Source organism: Quercus suber, unplaced genomic scaffold (genome assembly GCF_002906115.3).
Source record: "Quercus suber isolate HL8 unplaced genomic scaffold, Cork oak 2.0 scaffold_472, whole genome shotgun sequence".
In the NCBI taxonomy this organism is placed as follows: domain Eukaryota; kingdom Viridiplantae; phylum Streptophyta; class Magnoliopsida; order Fagales; family Fagaceae; genus Quercus; species Quercus suber.
This window is the reverse complement of record NW_027069923.1, coordinates 208,854-228,920: the sequence shown is the minus strand read 5'-3', so window position 1 is coordinate 228,920 and position 20,067 is coordinate 208,854. Positions and strand designations below refer to the sequence as shown.

At 31.4% G+C, this 20,067-nt stretch overlaps 2 protein-coding genes and 1 long non-coding RNA gene across 3 annotated transcripts; 2 read left to right on the top strand and 1 right to left on the bottom strand.

The window, feature by feature from the left end:
* Nucleotides 1-16: 16 nt before the first annotated feature.
* LOC111999206 (endochitinase EP3) lies at nt 17-2,272 on the bottom strand. Its single transcript, XM_024031326.2, is given in 7 exon segments — nt 17-408; nt 411-497; nt 500-580; nt 583-724; nt 726-760; nt 1,822-2,070; nt 2,073-2,272. Coding segments are annotated over 7 exon segments (792 nt in total). The 5' UTR covers nt 2,218-2,272; the 3' UTR covers nt 17-355.
* A 10,299-nt stretch (nt 2,273-12,571) lies between these two features.
* Nucleotides 12,572-15,216, top strand: LOC111999207 (endochitinase EP3). The gene is made up of 2 exons (XM_024031327.2): nt 12,572-13,005; nt 14,572-15,216. The coding sequence occupies exons 1-2, from the start codon at nt 12,609-12,611 to the stop codon at nt 14,979-14,981; spliced, it is 807 nt and encodes a 268-aa protein (XP_023887095.2). The 5' UTR covers nt 12,572-12,608; the 3' UTR covers nt 14,982-15,216.
* Nucleotides 15,217-19,366: 4,150 nt separating this feature from the next.
* Nucleotides 19,367-19,705, top strand: LOC136062976 (uncharacterized). The gene is made up of 2 exons (XR_010624696.1): nt 19,367-19,474; nt 19,594-19,705. It is a non-coding gene; the product is annotated as an uncharacterized LOC136062976 (long non-coding RNA).
* Nucleotides 19,706-20,067: the final 362 nt, after the last annotated feature.

Here is a 20,067-nt window from a genome sequence, read left to right as displayed (position 1 = left end):
AAGAGCAGAATGTGCAGTGCAAGAATTTTTTTGTTTTTTTTTTTTTTGAGGAAAGTAGTGCAAGAAAATTGAGATACCCTTCTATGTAAGAATTCCATTGAAGGGCCCAACGACTACATAATAGAAAAAATAAATTTCTTTCATTCCTTATACTTCTTCTCTTGGACTAGGCAAGATTGATTCAAGTTCTCATGTGAGAACAAAAAATTTTATTATCAGAGAGTTGGCACCCAACTAACTCTTTATTATTTCATTTATTTCATACATAAGATCTAATATTCAATCTAATCTTCAGTTACAATTAAAGAAATAAAATTGTAACATGGTGAAAATAAAAAGTTTTAGTAAAAATATCCTAGCAAGAAAGATTATCACCAGGTGCAACACCAAATTGAGTACAGTACTGTGGTAATACTGGATTCGAGACTGAACTTTACTAGGTTCTTTACCGTCACATTCAACAGGACCATTAATAGCTCGAATTGTTGCTCCAAACCTTGGCTTACAGATTGGTGAACATTGGTCATCCAATACCATAAGGCAGTCTTAAACGAGATATTCGCATCATTGGCAACAGTTCAGGAGAGCCTAGCCCATCAAACTGATTTGCATTTCCAGCTGCTCCATAATTGTAATTCCAGGTTAGTTGAAGTGGTCCACGGCCATAGTATCGTTTGCTAGGATTGCATGGATAGTCAGTCCTGTTGTGTCACAATAGTTTCCGTGGTTGGAACATCTTTTTCTTCTATAGAGCATAAACCTGTCCAAACAACAACATTTGCTTCAACTCTCAGGGATAAGTCCTTGCAAATAATATGTTTGCCTTTGGAAAGTCCAAAAAAGTAAAAAAAATTGGTTTCTTTTTTGGATTTGGTTCACCTCGTGTTTTTTTAATTGGAGGTGTCCTTTTATTTTAAATACATAATAACATGTGGTAGTGAGTTTTAATTTCCACATTTTATTTAATTGGTGGGTGATGTGACAGTTTTTTATTAAAATAATAATAATTATAATTTAAAAAGTATTGAAGATAAGTCAAAATAGCAAGTGATAGTGAGTTTTAATCTCCACATTTTATTTAGTTGATGGGTGATGTGACTGTTTTTCATTAAAAAAAAAATGAGATTCAATTTTTTTTAAAAAAATTTAGTATATTTTTAGGTCAAACTTATAAATTTCCTCATTTTTATTTACTTTAATTTCTTTTTGGTAAAATTATTTATATTAACTTCAGAAAATAAAAAATCGATAAAAGCCATCTAATCGCACTATTATTATATAATTGTAACTTAAATACATGACTACTACGCACAAATATGCATGTCTATGATTTTATATGTATAGTCATACGTACATCCCATTCTATTATGAAAACTATATAAATATCTGTTATAAAGCTATTGTTTGTTTAAGATAATTTATTTTTATGGCCTTATTTTGCTTAAAATGTTTATTAATTATGGTAAAAATATGGTTCTACATAATATAAAGTAAAGCTCAAAAAAATAAAATAAAAATTGTATCTTCATCTTATTTCATTTTCAAACTTCGGAAAACTAATGTTGCCTTTTTAATTATTCTCTGTTGAGGCTTATTAAACTAAATTGTAATTTGATAAATCGCATTAATTAACCAACATATATATAACATTTATAGTCTTATTTTCTGATAGAATATATCATTTATAGTCTGTAACAAAATAAATTAATAGGAGGAAATATTATCTATAGAATAGGCGACAACCATAATTGCTTATTAGTATTATATAAGTTTCTAAATAATTGTATAATAACAAAGTTAGAGAGGGGATCAAGAACTTACTTCCAGTCTCATGTGTGACATGGGCAAAGAAAGCTGCAATCTCACGTTTACCATCATCACTAGAACCAGACTTGGCAAACTGATTATAAGAATTAAGAGCATTAAGAAATGCTGCTCTTGTGTAAAAGCTCTTTCCAGGACAATCTCCTTGGGCCTGGTTAAGTATCCCATTGAAAAAGGCTTCTGTCACAATATCAGGGACTGAAACATCATTAGTAGTTGTGGTACAAGGTCCTGATTTGCACCCTCGCCACAGTGTTCAGCAGTAGTGCCACAAAAGTCATATTTGCTGCAACATTCGTTTGCAGCACAATTACAAGCACCCTTCACATTTGCTGCTAGGATTCCAACTATAACGAGAGTTAGCAGACCCTTTTGTAAACTAAGAGCAACCATTTTCTTAATGAAGTTTGAGGAATATGTAAAATGTGTGAGATGAAGAATTAGGTTGTGATAGGTATTTATAATGCAACATAAGGGAGATATATCTATACCTTTAATGAAGAAATTTCTTTGGCCTTCTAGAAAAGTAAAAGGCGTGTGAGTTTAAGGTCAAGGTCTTGCCGCCGCGTGAGTTACGACCAGATTAAATGAATGCATGTAACCAATATGTACAAGTTCTTTACATGCAGAAATTTAGGCGTTGATACGGGTTTGTTACATATCATACCAGAAATTCAATAGTTTGAAAAGTTAAACTTGCTATTGCCCAATAGTTTGAGGGGTTTATATTTATAGCAAGACTTTATGGAATGAAAATAAAAAATAAAAATCTATTACATGAATAGTCTTAGCCATGTGGCAACCAACTAGCCAAAACATTGCTCTTCTAATAAAACTTAGATATAAAACTCATAACATCTTCAACCGACTAGTTCTAAATTAAAGAATCTTGGCCATAGATGACTTTGGCTAAAACCATGAAAATTACCTTTGAATATGAAGCTAATACATAAGATATTTAAAAGCTTAGAGCATATCTTGCAAGCCTGCAAGGGTCTCCTTCAACTTTAATTTACATTCAGTGCTTTGAATAGATAGGGATGCTAGCTTGAAAGAACCCCTGTTACCCGACTTTTTAACAGAGTGTTTTTCAACTTTTGAAACTATGTAGCAATAGCAAGGCCTCATGAACCCATGGATCAGCCAACAAGAAACTCTCATATAATTGAGTTTCAATTATTGTTAAAGACCAAAGTGCCGTGAATAAAAAAAAAAAAAAAAAAAAAAAACTGTTGTGAGTTTGATAAAGGCCACGACTTTATGGAAAACATTTGAAAGAATGATTATTTCGGGTTGATGAGGCTACGCATTAACTTTTTTTTTTCTTTTTCTTTTTTTTTTTTTTTTTATTATTTTAATTTAACTATAATGTGCTTATCTATGTTTAAATGTTATAATTTTTTCGAAATTCGTATTAAATCAAATAATTGATAAAAAAAAAAAAAGTTATAGGATAGGAATCATATGTTGCTTAAAATTTTAAATTTTGAGGAATCTAAAGGTATATATGATGTTGCATTATATTTAATTGTTTATATCATGTAAAATCCTTTATTTCCCATATCTTTATTAGATTGCTCCAAGAAATGATAGAGTGAGATTTGAATCTTGGATTTATCTAGACTCTTCACTAGAAATATCATAAGATGCTAATCAATTAAGTTACAAGGTTCTTAAAGTGAATCTTGTTAATATTAGTCGGTAACTCTGTAATACATAGAAAAATTTAATTGAATATGATTTTCTCTCTTTACTTTTTTTTTTTTTTGGGTCTAAGTATGACATTTATATTATGGTAGCCATAGCCAATTATTAAGTAAGTATTTGCATATTGTTAGGTTCTAAAAGTTTAGAACAATTGGCAAACCGTAAACACAAACTTGGTTAGATATAGATTTTAGAGTCTATAGAATTTATTAGACATTGCACAAGATTTACAAGTCAAAATACAAGAAAATACAAGCTACAAAAAGAAGAATTTGAAACATGCCAAGTTCCACCAATCGAGACTATGGTTTGACCGATCAAAATGTGAATTCTGCAAATTTTAATTTTGTCCACTACTCATTAAGCCCACTAAATGATTAAGGCTTTTCAGATCTTTTCACATAATATTTAAAGGAAACTGTTAGACATATGTGATTCACTTGTTAGAACATATGTCACTATTTTATGTAATTGCTAATCCTTTAACAAAATGCATTTACTTGTATTTGAGTAGATCTAGGATATGTTTAATACTTTAAGAAATCTTTGATAGTGATTAAAGATAAATCATTCTATACTAAAAGTGTGACTCATTAAATTCCACAATATATCATCACAAGATTATCAGCATCTAAATTTGTTTGTCATTCAAACTACGTCTACCTAATGAAATAATCGCATCAACCAAACTCCCTCTTGCTATGTTGCTATAAGAACTCTATATTTTGTGTCCATAGTAGATAGAGCTATGCATGGATGCTTTTTACTACTCCAGAAATTTTCCCTTTACTAGAAAAAAGAAGAAGCATATCCTACCATGGATTTATTTATACTTGTCTAGATCACTACCCCATTCTGCATCACTATAGCCAACAAAGTGTATTTTCTACCCAGGTAAAAGAGTGAGTAATTCACCATTCCATAGAGGTATTAGAGAATTCTCTTCACTGCCTTTGCTTTAACAAGTCTAGAATTTGATTGGAATATATTGAATAAGCCAACTACATAACATATATTTGGCCTAGTTCACATCATGGTGTACACCACACCACCCACAATACTAGAATATGGAACTCGAACCATCTCTTGTCTTTCTTCATAGGCTTTAGAACACATTTCTAAGCTTAAGGCCTCACTTTTGTAAATAGAAGTATCGATGTGGGTTTATAATTATGCATTTTAAAGCGTTTAAGAATTTTCCTAATGTTAACCTGTTAAGCCAAACCAAGAATTCTGTTTGAATAATCTCTAAAGATTTTAACTTAAGAATATATTATTCTTCACTGATGCCCTTCATTTCAAAAGTAGAGGAAAATCACCCTTTAGTTATACTAATCACTTCTTTGTCATTTCCTATATCAACAAAATATGGTCTACATACAAAGATAATTTATAAAACTCTATTTGAAGGACTGTTTCACATACCCGCAATGGTCTTCTTCAATCATCATGAATCCATTCAAGAATTTGGCTCGGTGGAATCTTAGATTTTATTGCCTAGAGGATTGTTTTAAACTAATTAAAGATAATTTAAACTTACAAAATTTTTTTTTTATTGGCCTCAAAAGCAATTAGTTCATCCATATTTATTTCCTTGTTTAGTTTTCTCCTAAGAAATGTTGTTTGAACATCCATTTGGAATAATTCTAAATCCAAATATGCGACAATGTAAGAATTAGACAAATCTAGGCAAACCTTACTCCATGGGAGAACATTTTCTTGTAAACTAAAACAATACCTTCCTTTCGGGTATTGCATTTCGCAAAAAGGCATGCTGTATACATTTCTTTTGATCCATCCACCTTAGTCTTGGTTTACTAAATTTGGATTGCTAAAGTTGGATTAAAAATATGTGTTTCAACTAGTCATTCTTCGCCTAATCATGCAAATTACATAATTCGTGTTTTTTTTTTTCTAATGAAAATGTTATTAATGTGATTATGGTACTTCTTGTAGATGACATGCATACTACTGTCGGCGCATATATTTTCGTATGTGACTTGTGGTGGTGGATCTATTGTTGATGGCGGTGGGATGTATTGTTGATGACATATTGCTATTGTTAGTGCATATATAATTTTATATATATGATTGAATATTAATGGTGATAGGGATGTACTTTTGATGTGGTTATTAGTGGAGAATGTATTTTTTGAAGTTCTCCTTCCAAGAGAATTATAAGGTTCTTGGCGGAGTAAGGATTTATTATTGATGCATTTTTTGTGTTAGCATAATTTTATTTTGACGTTAATAAAATTATTATTATTATTTATTGTGGTGATTGTTGTTGATTTTGTTAAATGAATACATTTTTTAGTTGGTTCTTTGTTGTTACGCATTGTTTATACAATTTGCATTGCCATAAATTTTTTATATTTATTCATTTTAATCTCAAATATTGTAGGCCAATGTTGGAGGAGGAGATCATAATGTGAAACGTAGAATATGACCCTAAAAATAAAATTGATTCTCAGATGGAAGACATTAATACAAATGATGATTGATCTTCCACTATTTATATTTTCAAGCTTGGTGAAGAATAATAAAGCTCTCATGCGTTATTGAACCACTGACACTATTTATAGACCTTTTAGTTTTTCATTGTTTAATTATGGATTATTGCTTATTATTTAAAAGGATAAACTTTTATGAGGTTCATGTTAATTTATATGTTAATCATTTTATATCTAGGGGTATTGATATTTCTCAAATAAAGTAAAAATGACGTAATATTTTTTATGGCGTACATTTTTGTCAGACATGATATTACTATATTAGTCACAGGTGTTTTATGATAGAAATGTTTTGGGAGAAAATGGGCTTTTACTCTTATTTTTAAAAATATTTAGTAAATTGTCACTATTTTGAAACTATTAAGTATCGTACTCCTGTTTTAAAACTCAATTTTTAAAAAATTAAGTTTCTCATAGAACTTAATTTTTGAAAAATTGATTTTTCCATAGAACTCGATTTTATGATTATCGAGTTCTAGGTAAGTTTTTGTCACTCTGGATGAGCACCTGCCAAATAATTGAAATTTACTTCGAACTAAATTTTTTAAAAATCGAGTTTCAAAATAAGGACAGAATGTATAATAGTTTCAAGACAGGGATATTATGCTAAATATTTTTAAAAAAATAAGGGCAAACCATTTTCCCCAATGTTTTGTCACAAATAAAGTATTAGATGGCCTTTTATTTATTTATTTATTTATGGAGATGTTTTGGTGCAAATAACATTAGCAAATGAAAGATTTTCAACGATGACCAGAGTTTGTCGTAAAGGTAAATGGTCGTTTTGAAAATGTATTTCAACAAAAAATCTAAGTACTTATGATGACTTTTAGTCATCGTTAAAGTATATTAATGACGGAAGGGGTGTCTCTAAAATTATTCAAAAACAAAAAAGACTAACACCGAGTAGTACTGAAAGCAAATTTATATATAGTATTCTTTATTTGATTAATTATTTATGTGCCCATTGAAACTATATGGGCCATGCTTTGATGGTTTCTTGATGGTTTATTAAGATATATAACTCCTGCAAACTTCCTTGGACCAAAATATGGGAAACAAGTCGGCACCGACTGAGCCATGATTTGCGCTCCCAAGTTAATTAAGGAAGTGGTCCGATTATCCAAGGTCAAGCATATCTGCTTTGACTCCGAATTTGTCCAACTTTCTAGCTTTGGAGTCTTGATAACTTGCCAAATCAAACCTCTTTTCATCTAAAAAAAGTACCATTGAAAGTAGCAATTTTGGTTGATTAGCAATGCAAATAATAATAATAATAATTATTATTATTATTTGTCTATATCCTGCCGAACTTTGATACTATCAATAACAATCTATATAAATTCAAAGTAGATTGACTTCTTATGAACCTCATAATATTATGTCACCTTACTTTTAAGGTCTTTGCTAAAATATATAGTTTCATATGTGTTTGTTTGTTTAGACCCCTTAAAATAGATTATTTAACCAAATGAATTAGCCAAGTGTTTACTTAGGTTAATTATGAGATCTACGTTAAACAGCAATAAATCATATCATACACAGTAGAAAAGAAAATAACACATAGATATGATCACTTAGACAAATCAATGAAATGAACCGTTTCAAGGTAAAATTTTGGGGAGGATTTGACCTAACTATTTTCAAGGTAAACAAATCCACTAATAGAGAATTGAAGTTTTTACAATAAGATTTAACCCTAAATCTATTGCTATCTCCAGTAGTAACTTACTGATACGACCATGTGCAAGCTCCGAATCCACGAATTCTTCTCTCTTGGATTTGCAGCACACAGCAAGCTCTCATGCTTATAACTTTGAGATCCTACTCAAAGGTTTAGCAACACAAACTCTCCATTTTGTGACTTCAAAACCACCATTGAAGGTTTAAATCATCAACTATGTATGATCTTGTTGCAACAACTTCAAATCTACTGATTCTAATGGCATGAGAATGATTTCCAGTAGTGATTTTGAAAGAGAAAGACATAATACCCTTTAGATCTCATAAGAGCACCTCCAAAGTCTTCTTAAAACATGCCTTAGGGTTTCTAATAGGTTAAGAACGTATTGACTCCTTGTGATTAATTAATTGATTAATTAGCCAAGTTTATTAATTAATCAAATTAACATGCAAAGCGCGTGGTAGCACAAACAAATCACGAATTAAACTAAGTGCAGTGAAAATTAAATTAACATGGCGATTTGTTTATGAATGAGGACAACCAATACGGCAAAAACCCCACCGGGTGATTTTAAGGTTACCACTCCCGAGAATCCACTATTATCAAAACAAGCGGTTACAAGTAAAGAAATCCTAGTACCTTATACCAATCTACAGTTGAACCCTTACCCCAATACCCAATTGGACTTGTTTTATAGTGACAATTCTCTCCTTGTAATGCATAACTCCCAGTACGTGACTAACTAATTGCGCGGATCCCAATACGCAACTTCAACCACCAACTAGAAAAGGTTGTTGGCTGCAAAGTTCTTCAGTTCATCACACGATGAAGATCCAGAAAATGCTTGGTCACAAAACCCTACGGTGTACAAACACAGCAACTTCTTCACAAAAACGATGAACAAGGACAAATTCTGTCTCCGGTCATAATTTGTTTGAACAAACTTTGCTCAACACATGTGCAACTTGTGTCACCTTTGATGGCCCTTAAAATAATCCTTTTATATGTCTAGGATTGTGAAAGAAGAAAGTCCAAACACATAATTACAGATTGAATGAAAAATAAAACAGAAAATTTGAATTTCATAAATCTCGACAGATAGCCATTTGTCAAGCAGCTGTCGAGCAACTGTCGAGCCATAGGGCTGGAATAGCTCTTCAAGCTCGATAGATACTAGCTGTCCAGTTTTAATGAAATTGCACTTTTCAGCTTGAATCTTGGACAGACTTGCATGGTTTTAACACTTGATCTTGAAACGAGATTTCTTAAAGTATTAAACATATTCTAGATCTACTCAAATACAAGTAAAGTGCATTTTGTTAAAGGATTAGCCAATTACATAAAATAGTGACATATGTTCCTAACAAGTGAATCACATATGTCCTAACAGTTTCCTTTAAATATTATGTGAAATAGATCTGAAAAGCCTTAATCATTTAGTGGGCTTAATGAGTAGTGGACAAAAATTAAAATTTGCAGAATTCACATCTTGATCGGTCAAACCATAGTCTCGATTGGTTGAACTTGGCATGTTTCAAATTCTTCTTTTTGTAGCTTGTATTTTCTTGTATTTTGACTTGTAACATCTTGTGCAATGTCTAATAAATTCTATAGACTCTAAAATCTATATCTAACCAAGTTTGTGTTTACGGTTTGCCAATTGTTCTAAACTTTTAGAACCTAACAATATGCAAATACTTACTTAATAATTGGCTATGGCTACCATAATCATAAATGTCATACTTAGACCCCAAAAAAAAAATAAAGAGAGAAAATCATATTCAATTAAATTTTTCTATGTATTACAAGAGTTACCGACTAATATTAACAAGATTCACTTTAAGAACCTTGTAACTTAATTGATTAGCATCTTATGATATTTCTAGTGAAGAGTCTAGATAAATCCAAGATTCAAATCTCACTCTATCATTTCTTGGAGCAATCTAATAAAGATATGGGAAATAAAGGATTTTACATGATATAAACAATTAAATATAATGCAACATCATATATACCTTTAGATTCCTCAAAATTTAAAATTTTAAGCAACATATGATTCCTATCCTAATAACTTTTTTTTTTTTTTTTATCAATTATTTGATTTAATACGAATTTCGAAAAAATTATAACATTTAAACATAGATAAGCACATTATAGTTAAATTAAAAATAAAATAAAATAAAATAAAAAAAGAAAAAGAAAAAAAAAAGTTAATGCGTAGCCTCATCAACCCGAAATAATCATTCTTTCAAATGTTTTCCATAAAGTCGTGGCCTTTATCAAACTCACAACAGTTTTTTTTTTTTTTTTTTTTTTTTTTTATTTTGAGCATATTCTATGCTGTGAGTTTTGGTGTTCATCTGCTGGTTCGTTAATCCTAAATGCCAAAAGACATGTACTTGTGTTTGAAAATGTTAGTCTTTTATTGATGCTTGCAAGTTATTTGAGATAAACCTTCTAGCAACTAGTGTTAGCTTGAAGTGATTATCTAATTTCATAGATAAGTGTATGGGTAGGGGTGTTTACGATGTGGTGCAGTACGATTTTGGACCATTTTTAACATCGCAATTTGTGATGCTGTTTAGCCAAAATCATAACTGCATTGCTCCTTATTTTTGCGGTCACATGTGAAATGCAGTGCGGTTTAGAGTCTAGTCAAAACCATAACCACATTGCACTTTATTTTTGCGGTCATATGTGCGGTGCAGTATATGAGATGCGGTTTGAATGATTTGAAGTTAATATATTTTTTAAATTTTGGGCTTTTCCTACCTTGTCCAAAACTAATTTTTCCCTTTGTTTTGGGCCAAGTTTTAAACTATTGAGCTAGTTTTTCATTATTTTTGAGCTAGTTTTCCTAGTCAACACTTGCTAGGGTTATTAAATTTTTTTTTTTTTTTAAACTAGGGTTATTAAACTATTAATAATATATTTAAATAAATATATTAATACATAGAGAGGATGCGGTGCGGTGCGGTTTTTTTATTATAAAACCGTAAACCACAGTGTAGCATGTGGTGTGGTGCGGTGCGGTGTACTATTACTTGCAGTGCGGTGCAATTATACTATTTTGTGGGTGGTTTTGGTGCGATTTGGTTAACACCCTTAGGTATGGGGTCTAGAAATGCCTAGCTTAATAGAACTTTTTGAAATATCTATATAAGCTAACAATTGAGAGAATGAGAAATCATAAGTGACTAAATTCCTAAAAATGACTAAGTTGACCTACTAGACTAAGCTGCAATTCCTAGTAAATTGACATAGACTACTTTGATATAAAGCATCACAAAACAATACATGCAATCTCGATATAAAGCATATTTTAGAAAACTTTATCTCAATTAAAGGCAAAGTTACAAAAAATTAAGTAATTTAAGACTTAGATTGGAACAATAAATAAGATCAAACTAAGATTAACAATAACATATTGTATCAAAGTTAAACATATGATTCAAATCACAACATGTATACAAGAAGATATAAACTTACAAACATAGGACAATGAGGATCTTAAAAACTCCTGAAAATTTGAATTCTGGCTCTTATCCTCCTTACCCTATAGAACTTTGTACTTGTGAAATGACTATTACACAAAGAGTGTACAGTAGTTATGTTTTAATAGTTATTAATTATTATGCTACATGTCTTTATTTGATGAGTTTTTTTAGGCCATCTGTCCCACGTTTGCAAGGATCAAATAATCTCTTTGTAACTCACTTAGGTCTCCACATTCTGATTCCGGCGCTTTTTTCGGATAATTATGTCATTGCACCTGTTAGCCTTCTCGAGCTACTCACGTGTCTTCAGGTCAATTTAAAATAACTACTAATTATGTGTGCCAATGATTTCGGCTTTTCCCTTATGATACAGTGTTTTGGGCCTCACTTGGATTTCGGCCCTTCCTTGTTACCTATTTTTTTTGGCCCAATAACTTGAATATGAAAATGCTAAACTAAAATTTAAATAAAATATAAAGAAAAGAGAGTAGTTAAAAGATGCAGAATGATCATAATTTATTAAAGAGAAAGGAAGTGGGGTGGGATCTGATCACGATTGGGAACGCAATCCACAACCAAAAGAAAAAATTGTATGCTGCTATTAATCCAAATAAATTTCGGTTTTTGTTGTTAGAAATTTGTTTTATTATTAGTTTTTTCCTGCATGCCTACCTGTGAATTTTTTTTTTTTTTTTTCATTCTTAAAAGCAAGTTTTTGAAAATGAAAAATAGAAGCAGTTGTCAAAAATACTACCTGTGAATTGTACGTCTTTTTTTTTTTCTTTGTCTAGTTGCTTTGTTTACCTTTTTTTTTTTTCATCCCCTTGCACATACAAATTTTTTTGCTAAAAAAATGTGTTACTTTTTTGTTTTATTTTATGAGGATGTCATTATAAATTTACACTAACTTCATTTTACATCATTTTATTCTTTTTCTCAACCAAACAAATAAATTTTTCATCTCTTCACTTTTCCATCTTTCTAATTAAACACAAATATAAGAAAACTAAATTTGTTCTATTAAAATTGTTATAAAAATGTTATAAATAGAATATTTCTTTTTAATAAACCTCAAGCCAAAAGCAGTCTAATTTATTTGCCCAAAATTTTAAGATGGCTGGCTGGCACTGGAAGTTGGCCCGTTATTAACGCGTTATCTTATTGACGGTATATAAGAAGAAAAACTATCTACGCTTTCGACAAGTCAAAGTCGACAGAGACCTTGACCTATAACTTACACGCCTTTTACTTTTCTACATGATCAAAGAAATATCTTCATTAAAGAAATAGATATTTCTCACCCTACGCTGCATTATAAATACATATCACAACCTAATTCTTCATCTCACACATTTTACATATTCATCAAACTTCATTAAGAAAATGGTTGCTCTTAGTTTACAAAAGGGTCTGCTAACTCTCGTTATAGTTGGAATCCTAGCAGCAAATGTGAAGGGTGCTTGTAATTGTGCTGCAAACGAATGTTGCAGCCAATATGACTTTTGTGGCACTACTGCTGAATACTGTGGCGAGGGGTGCAAATCAGGACCTTGTACCACAACTACCAATGATGTTTCAGTCCCTGATATTGTGACAGAAGCCTTTTTCAATGGGATACTTAACCAGGCCCAAGGAGATTGTCCTGGAAAGAGCTTTTACACGAGAGCAGCATTTCTTGATGCTCTTAATTCTTATAATCAGTTTGCCAAGTCTGGTTCTAGTGATGATGGTAAACGTGAGATTGCAGCTTTCTTTGCCCATGTCACACATGAGACTGGAAGTAAGTTCTTGATCCCCTCTCTAACTTTGTTATTATACAATTATTTAGAAACATATATAATTCTAAATAAGCAATTATGGTTGTAGCCTATTCTATAGATAATATTTCCTCCTATTAATTTATTTTGTTACAGACTATAAATGATATATTCTATCAGAAAAATAAGACTATAAATGTTATATATATATATATATGTGTGTGTGTGTGTGTGTGTGTGTGTTGTTTAATTAATGCGATTTATCAAATTACAATTTAGTTTAATAAGCCTCAACAGAGAATAAAAAGGCAACATTGGTTTTCCGAAGTTTGAAAATGAATATAAGATGAAGATACTTTTTTTTTTTTTTTTTGAGCTTTACTTTATATTATGTAGAACCGTATTTTTACCATAATTAATGAACATTTTAAGCATAATAAGGCAATAAAAATAAATTATCTTAAACAAACAATAGCTTTATAACAGATATTTATATAGTTTTCATATTAGAATGGTATGTACGTATGACTATACATATAAAATTATAGACATGCATATTTGTGCGTAATAGTCATGTATTTAAGTTAGGGGTATCCACGGGTCGGGTTTGTGCCCAATCCGGACCCGACCCAACTGAGTCGGGTGGATTAAAATATGACCTGAACCAACTTGGATGACCTGGCCGGATTTTTCAGTTTAGGTCCTATCGATTTCGAGTTGTATTGGGTCAGTCTCAGGTTTCATCGCAGGGCCAATATTTAGCAGGATCCGGTGAGATCTGGCTAGATCTCGGATCAAACCGAAATATGGTCGGATCCGTCGAGATCTGGCCTAGATTTCATCGGATAACGGTGAGATCTCGCAGGATTTGGTCTAGTATGCTGAATATTTCACCGGAAATGTTAAAGGTATTGGAGATTTGGTCTGCGTTGCTTAATATTTCGTTGGAAACGTTAAAGGTATCAGTTTGGGTTGAGTTTCACGGGTTTTGAAATGCAAAACTGCCAACCGACCCCCCGGGGGTTGGGTTCGACAATTCGGAACCCACATCCGACCACCAGATTCGTCGGATCGGGAGGCGGTGGGTCAAAGTTGGGTGGGTCGGCCGGGTTGAGCGGGTCGCCAGGTCTCCTGGACAGCCCTAATTTAAGTTACAATTATATAATAATAGTGCGATTAGATGACTTTTATTGATTTTTTAATTTTCTGAAGGTAATATAAATAATTTCATCAAAAAGAAATTACAGTAAATAAAAATGAGGAAATTTATAAGTTTGACCTAAAAATATAGCTAAAAAAGAAAGATTTGAATTACCTCTAGTACTTTTTAAATTGAAATCTTATTTTATTTTAATGAAAAATTGTTACATCACCTACTAATTAAATAAAATGTGAAGATTAAAACCCACTACTACTTGCTATTATGTATTTAAAACAAAATGACACTTTCAATTAAAAAATACTGGAGTTAAGCCAAATCCAAAAAAGAAAACCCCATTTTTTTACTTTTTTGGACTTTCCAAAGACAAACATATTATTTGCAAGGACTTATCCCTGAGAGTTGAAGCAAAATGTTGTTGTTTGGACAGGTTTATGCTATATAGAAGAAAGAGATGTTCCAACCACGGAAAACTATTGTGACACAACCAGGACTGACTATCCATGCAATCCTAGCAAACGATACTATGGTCGTGGACCACTTCAACTAACCTGGAATTACAATTATGGAGCAGCTGGAAATGCAAATCAGTTTGATGGACTAGGCTCTCCTGAAACTGTTGCCAATGATGCAAATATCTCGTTTAAGACTGCCTTATGGTATTGGATGACCAATGTTCACCAATCTGTAAGCCAAGGTTTTGGAGCAACAATTCGAGCTATTAATGGTCCTGTTGAATGTGACGGTAAAGAACCTAGTAAAGTTCAGTCTCGAATCCAGTATTACCAACAGTACTGTACTCAATTTGGTGTTGCACCTGGTGATAATCTTTCTTGCTAGGATATTTTTACTAACACTTTTTATTTTTCACCATGTTACAATTTTATTTCTTTAATTGTAACTGAAGATTAGATTGAATATTAGATCTTATGTATGAAATAAATGAAAATAATAAAGAGTTAGTTGGGTGCCAACTCTCTGATAATAAAATTTTTTGTTCTCACATGAGAACTTTGAATCAATCTTGCCTAGTCCAAGAGAAGAAGTATAAGGAATGAAAGAAATTTATTTTTTCTATTATGTAGTCGTTGGGCCCTTCAATGGAATTCTTACATAGAAGGGTATCTCAATTTTCTTGCACTACACATTCTTGCACTTTTTATATATATAAATCATGGACAAAGTTTGAAATTTGTAACCTTTTAAAATCATGAAAGAATTTTCTACTTTCTCAATTCCTTTTTTGAGAGAGTTGAAATTATAGCATCCACTTTAGATGATTATTGCTCTTTATTATCAAGCCAAAGCATTAATTGGTTTATGATGTAAGTGAGGATTGATCTCAGATCTCAGATCTCATATATTAGCATTGGTTTCGTGTGAGTGTACGTGACCATGATGAAACAAAGGCTAGCCACTCAAAAATGAGTGGATTTTTTTTTTTTTTTAATAGTATCGTCAATAATTCATTAGGTGGAATTGTAGTGAACTTGATATTGATGATGAAGGCTATAGCAGTATGATATTGATGATTAAGTTTGTGCTATTATCAATCCATTAACTACTATAATTCAGATAAGTGTGTACAGTATAATAACTAATGGCCACTCTAATTTTAAAAAGTGTCTTGTATTCCGTCCTTTCACTATTTTGATATTATTAACAGTTAACCAATAACTCAACTATTCCATCAGAAAAGAAAATAAATAAATAAATTGGTAAACCACCATACCACTTGAAGTTGAACTAGTAAACCACCATAGTTTGATAACTATGTACCCACATACAAAATAAACTATTTCCATTTCGAAGGCTAAACTAAGAAAATAAATTGGTGAAAATACCTTTTGGTGGTCTCTATATTTTAGAATCACAGTCAATTTAATTCCTACATTTTATTAACAGTTTAATCTTTACCATTAATACACTAACAAAAAATGTCTACGCGGGAAAATGATAAATAAAAAATCCATATTGACAAATTTCAAAATAAAAAAGTCCGCATAAAAAAAATAATAATAATCAAAAGGTGAATTAAAATTCTTTTTCTCACTTTCTTACACTTTCTTGGCAATCAAACACAACCCACTAACACAAAAATCAAATCTTAGCAATCACACCCATGAGAGACTATCACTCCAAAAATCAAAATTAATCCCACGGTGAACCCAACAACCACAACACTACCCTCACAAATCAACCAAAATACCCAAAATCCGGCTAGTGGAAAACAGAAATAAAGATAAGATGAGATGGGTTGAGTGGGGTTTGTGTTTAGGCCGGATTGGACCCATTTGGGTCAGCTACCATCTAACACTAAAAACCACATAAGCCCACTCCACTAAAAATGCCCAAGCCCACGCATTAAAAACTGCAGCCAGCTTAACCTTTAAACCCTGCTCCAACTCAAGATCCCTTTTAGTTCAGTCATGCCCATCAGCTCACATAATCCCAAAGACCAACCCGCGGTGTGTGTGTGAAAATTAGAGCCAGCCCACTGAATTTGAACCCAATAACAGCCCAATCTGAATTTCTTCGGCCCCATAACCACTTCAACGCCAGCCCACTCACATTCAAACAAAAACCCACTCAACCTTAAACCATTCAAGGCCAATCTGTGGACCAACCAACGTTTTTTCAAAATTACTTCTTGACCCAAAGTTTCCAAAAATTATACAATGCCCTTTGGGCCACAAAAATGCATTTTCAATCTCATTTTGTGCCAAAATAAAATGTTTTTCCTTAAAAATTAGTAAAATTGTCACATGTCAATATATTTAAACTTCCTAGGAATTTACCATTTTCTTGTTATGTCATTGTGTCTTTTGTATGAGATAAAATTGTTTGGGAGAGAGAGAATTGCAAAATTGCATTTGTTAAACTATACTTTCAAGTGAGGTTAGCTTTACTTAACTCATTAATGCAATCTATCTCTCTTAGAAAATGTCATACAATCACATGTTTATGTTTGTTTTATCTTACTTTATAAAATAAATTGTTTACATTTCATCTTAGGATAGATACATGTCATCCTAGGATATATAAATTATACATGTCATGCATCCACATGTCATCTTAGGATGGATTATACATGTCATGCACTAACATATTATCCTAGAATAGATTACATGTCATTTTAAGATAAATACATGTCATTTTATCATAGATTAAATGTCATACTAGGATTAGCTTGATCATTATTTCATTTCACATATATAAACATATCATTCTTTTTAAAATCAAATGTCAAATAGCTTTAAGTTGTTCTTTAAATGGTGATGTTTAAGATTAAATTCGAAATGAGGTACTAATCGTAAACGATGTTTAAGATTAAGTTGTTCTAGATAAGCATTGTGGGGTGTCTAATATTTTTTTCAACACGTAATTGAGCTTCCAAATCCATGCCTTTTGATTCTAGACATTACCAAAAAAAAAAAAAAATTCTTATTTAGCTTATAAGCCATTAGGAGTTTCTTAGTTAAATTAGGAGATAAAATCAATTATATTTAGGAAACCAATCACAACTTAAAATTCCAATGGTTAATAACGACTCCTAAAACTAAAACATGTATTATTGGGTTAAAACCAAACCCAAAAGGAGTATGTCAATGGTGGGTCAGATTCATTTGTGAGAGAGAGAGAGTGTGTAGAACACCTACATAGATCATATACACAAGAAATAAATATATTTTGTGTTTCACTTTCATCTTATAAATTTCTCACAGAAAGAAAAAGACATATAAACAAAATTCAATCCTAAGGTTTGTGGTGGTATTTATATATATCTCAAGTTATTTATTTATATATATATATATATATATATATATATATAGCAAAATGCAGCATAAATTAAATTTTTTTTGGATGAACTAAAATAATGTAACCTATTTGGATGAACTAAAATTAGCAGTATTTGACCAAATCAATACATAAGTTAAATAAGAAGACTTGAAAATGCATGTGAGGTTTGAAGCAAAAATTAAGATCATAGTGGAGTTGGATCTTGAACTTCAAGAACCAAGTCTAAGTCATCCTTATTAGACTAGGTTAAAGTTAGGTTACAAAAATGGAATGTTATTAGGTATATGTCCATGTTTAAAGAGCAGTCTCACAAGTGTTCATAAGCCATACCTAGGAAAGAAATTAATCATAATTGAATCCTACCATAATGCCAAAACAACTAACATTACATAGAAAGAAATCAACAATATGTAACCCCAACCCAAATCATGCCCAAGACAACTAATGGTAATTAACCCAAAATAACATGCATCAAAAGATATGTTAACACTGTAAAGGATAACAGTAGTAAAAGGAAAACCTTACCTTACAAAATAAACTGCTTTACTACTTTTGTATTACGGACTGAGCATATTTTTTAGTAGAATATTTTCAGGCCTTTTCAACAATTATTCCGCAATGCATAAATCATAGCAAACTTTTAAATTAGGGGTTGTGAAGGTTGAATTACTTGTTTTAAGTTCCTTATTGCACTTGTTCCTACATCCTTTTTTATTTGACGTGCAAGCATTAATATAGGGTCGTCATTTACATTACGAGGTTGGATCTTATGAACTTGAAACTTGCTATATTTCATATCAATGGGGGGTTGATAAGGACAAAGACTAGAAAAGGAAGGATTGTTGGCTAGCACTACAGCCTGAACAATGATTAACACTATCATCATCACATTAAGTAAATTCCTAACCATTTTTCCCATAACCACCACACTAACTCTTTTGGAATTCGTTTATTACTCAGAATTGTGGTGTGCGAAACCGGCCATAATATATAGAATCTAAAGCTTTAATTATGGAACTATAGTTTTAAGAAAATTCTATGTTATAGATAATTCAATTTTAAAATTTGATTTATTTTTTAAAAAGACCCTATAGTCAAGCCTCAAAGACGTTTGTTTGGGAGAGAGTGAAATTTGTAGTACATTTTAGCCTATATGGGTTTAGCAAATGTCATTTACAATTATAATTTTATTATAACTATTTCAATTCGAGGAATTATTTAATAATAAGTGTGGTTATTTAATAATAAGAATTAGGCAAAAATGCAAAACTGACCCTCTAACTTTCACATTTTTTCATTTAAGTATTTTAACTTTCAATTGTTGTCAATGCAGGATTCCGTTAGAACCCAATTATGTCTTGCCGTTAACACTGCTAAAACGACGCCGCTTTGCTCTTTTTTTCTTTTCTTCTTCTTTTTTTTTTCCTTTTTTTTTTTAATTCGGAATTAAAAGAAAACTGAAAAAAAAAAAAAAAATTAAGGCTCGTCGATCCCCTTCCCCTAAAATCAAAACAAAATGGATATCTGAACTGGTAATATTCTTATGCAACTTATACCAATTGTTCTTTTCTTTTTTCTTTCATTTCTATGCATGGATAAATCTTCACACTTCTCTTGGTAATACCTATATTTTTCTTTTTTTTTTCTTCAGGAAATGGAAGATCCTGCCTTTATCCATCAATACAAGATCAACTCTTTCGATACTCACTTGATGATCTTGATTTTCATTCTTTTTCTGGTGAGAGCTACCCATCCAACCCAAATCTTAATCCCAAAAGCACATACAACTTTCATGCTTTAGTCATAGAAAATCCTCAGACTAACCTTGGGAGATCGGCAAAACAGCTCAAGAAAATAGCTGGAATTCTTGCCCACTGACCATATTTCTTCAAAGTTTGCTTCTTCATCTTCCTCACATTTGATTTCATTCGAGAACTCAAACTCACCCCTAGCCATTTCACAGCAATTTTATGGTCTAGACTGCACCATGAAACCAAAGAGTGAGGCTGCTTCTGATAGAAATACGAATTTCCAAGCTATGATTTTTGAGAGTTCCTTTGTGATGCAAAATTGTTCATCAAAACATGGACAGGTCCCCAAGGAGGTAGCTACAATGACTAGAACT

Excerpts from the sequence above, each read along its gene's own strand:
- LOC111999207 (XM_024031327.2), top strand. The coding sequence starts at position 12,609 with ATGGTTGCTCTTAGTTTACAAAAGGGTCTGCTAACTCTCGTTATAGTT. Across the intron at positions 13,006-14,571 it reads TGTCACACATGAGACTGGAA|GTTTATGCTATATAGAAGAA; the intron begins GTAAGTTCTTGA and ends TTGTTTGGACAG.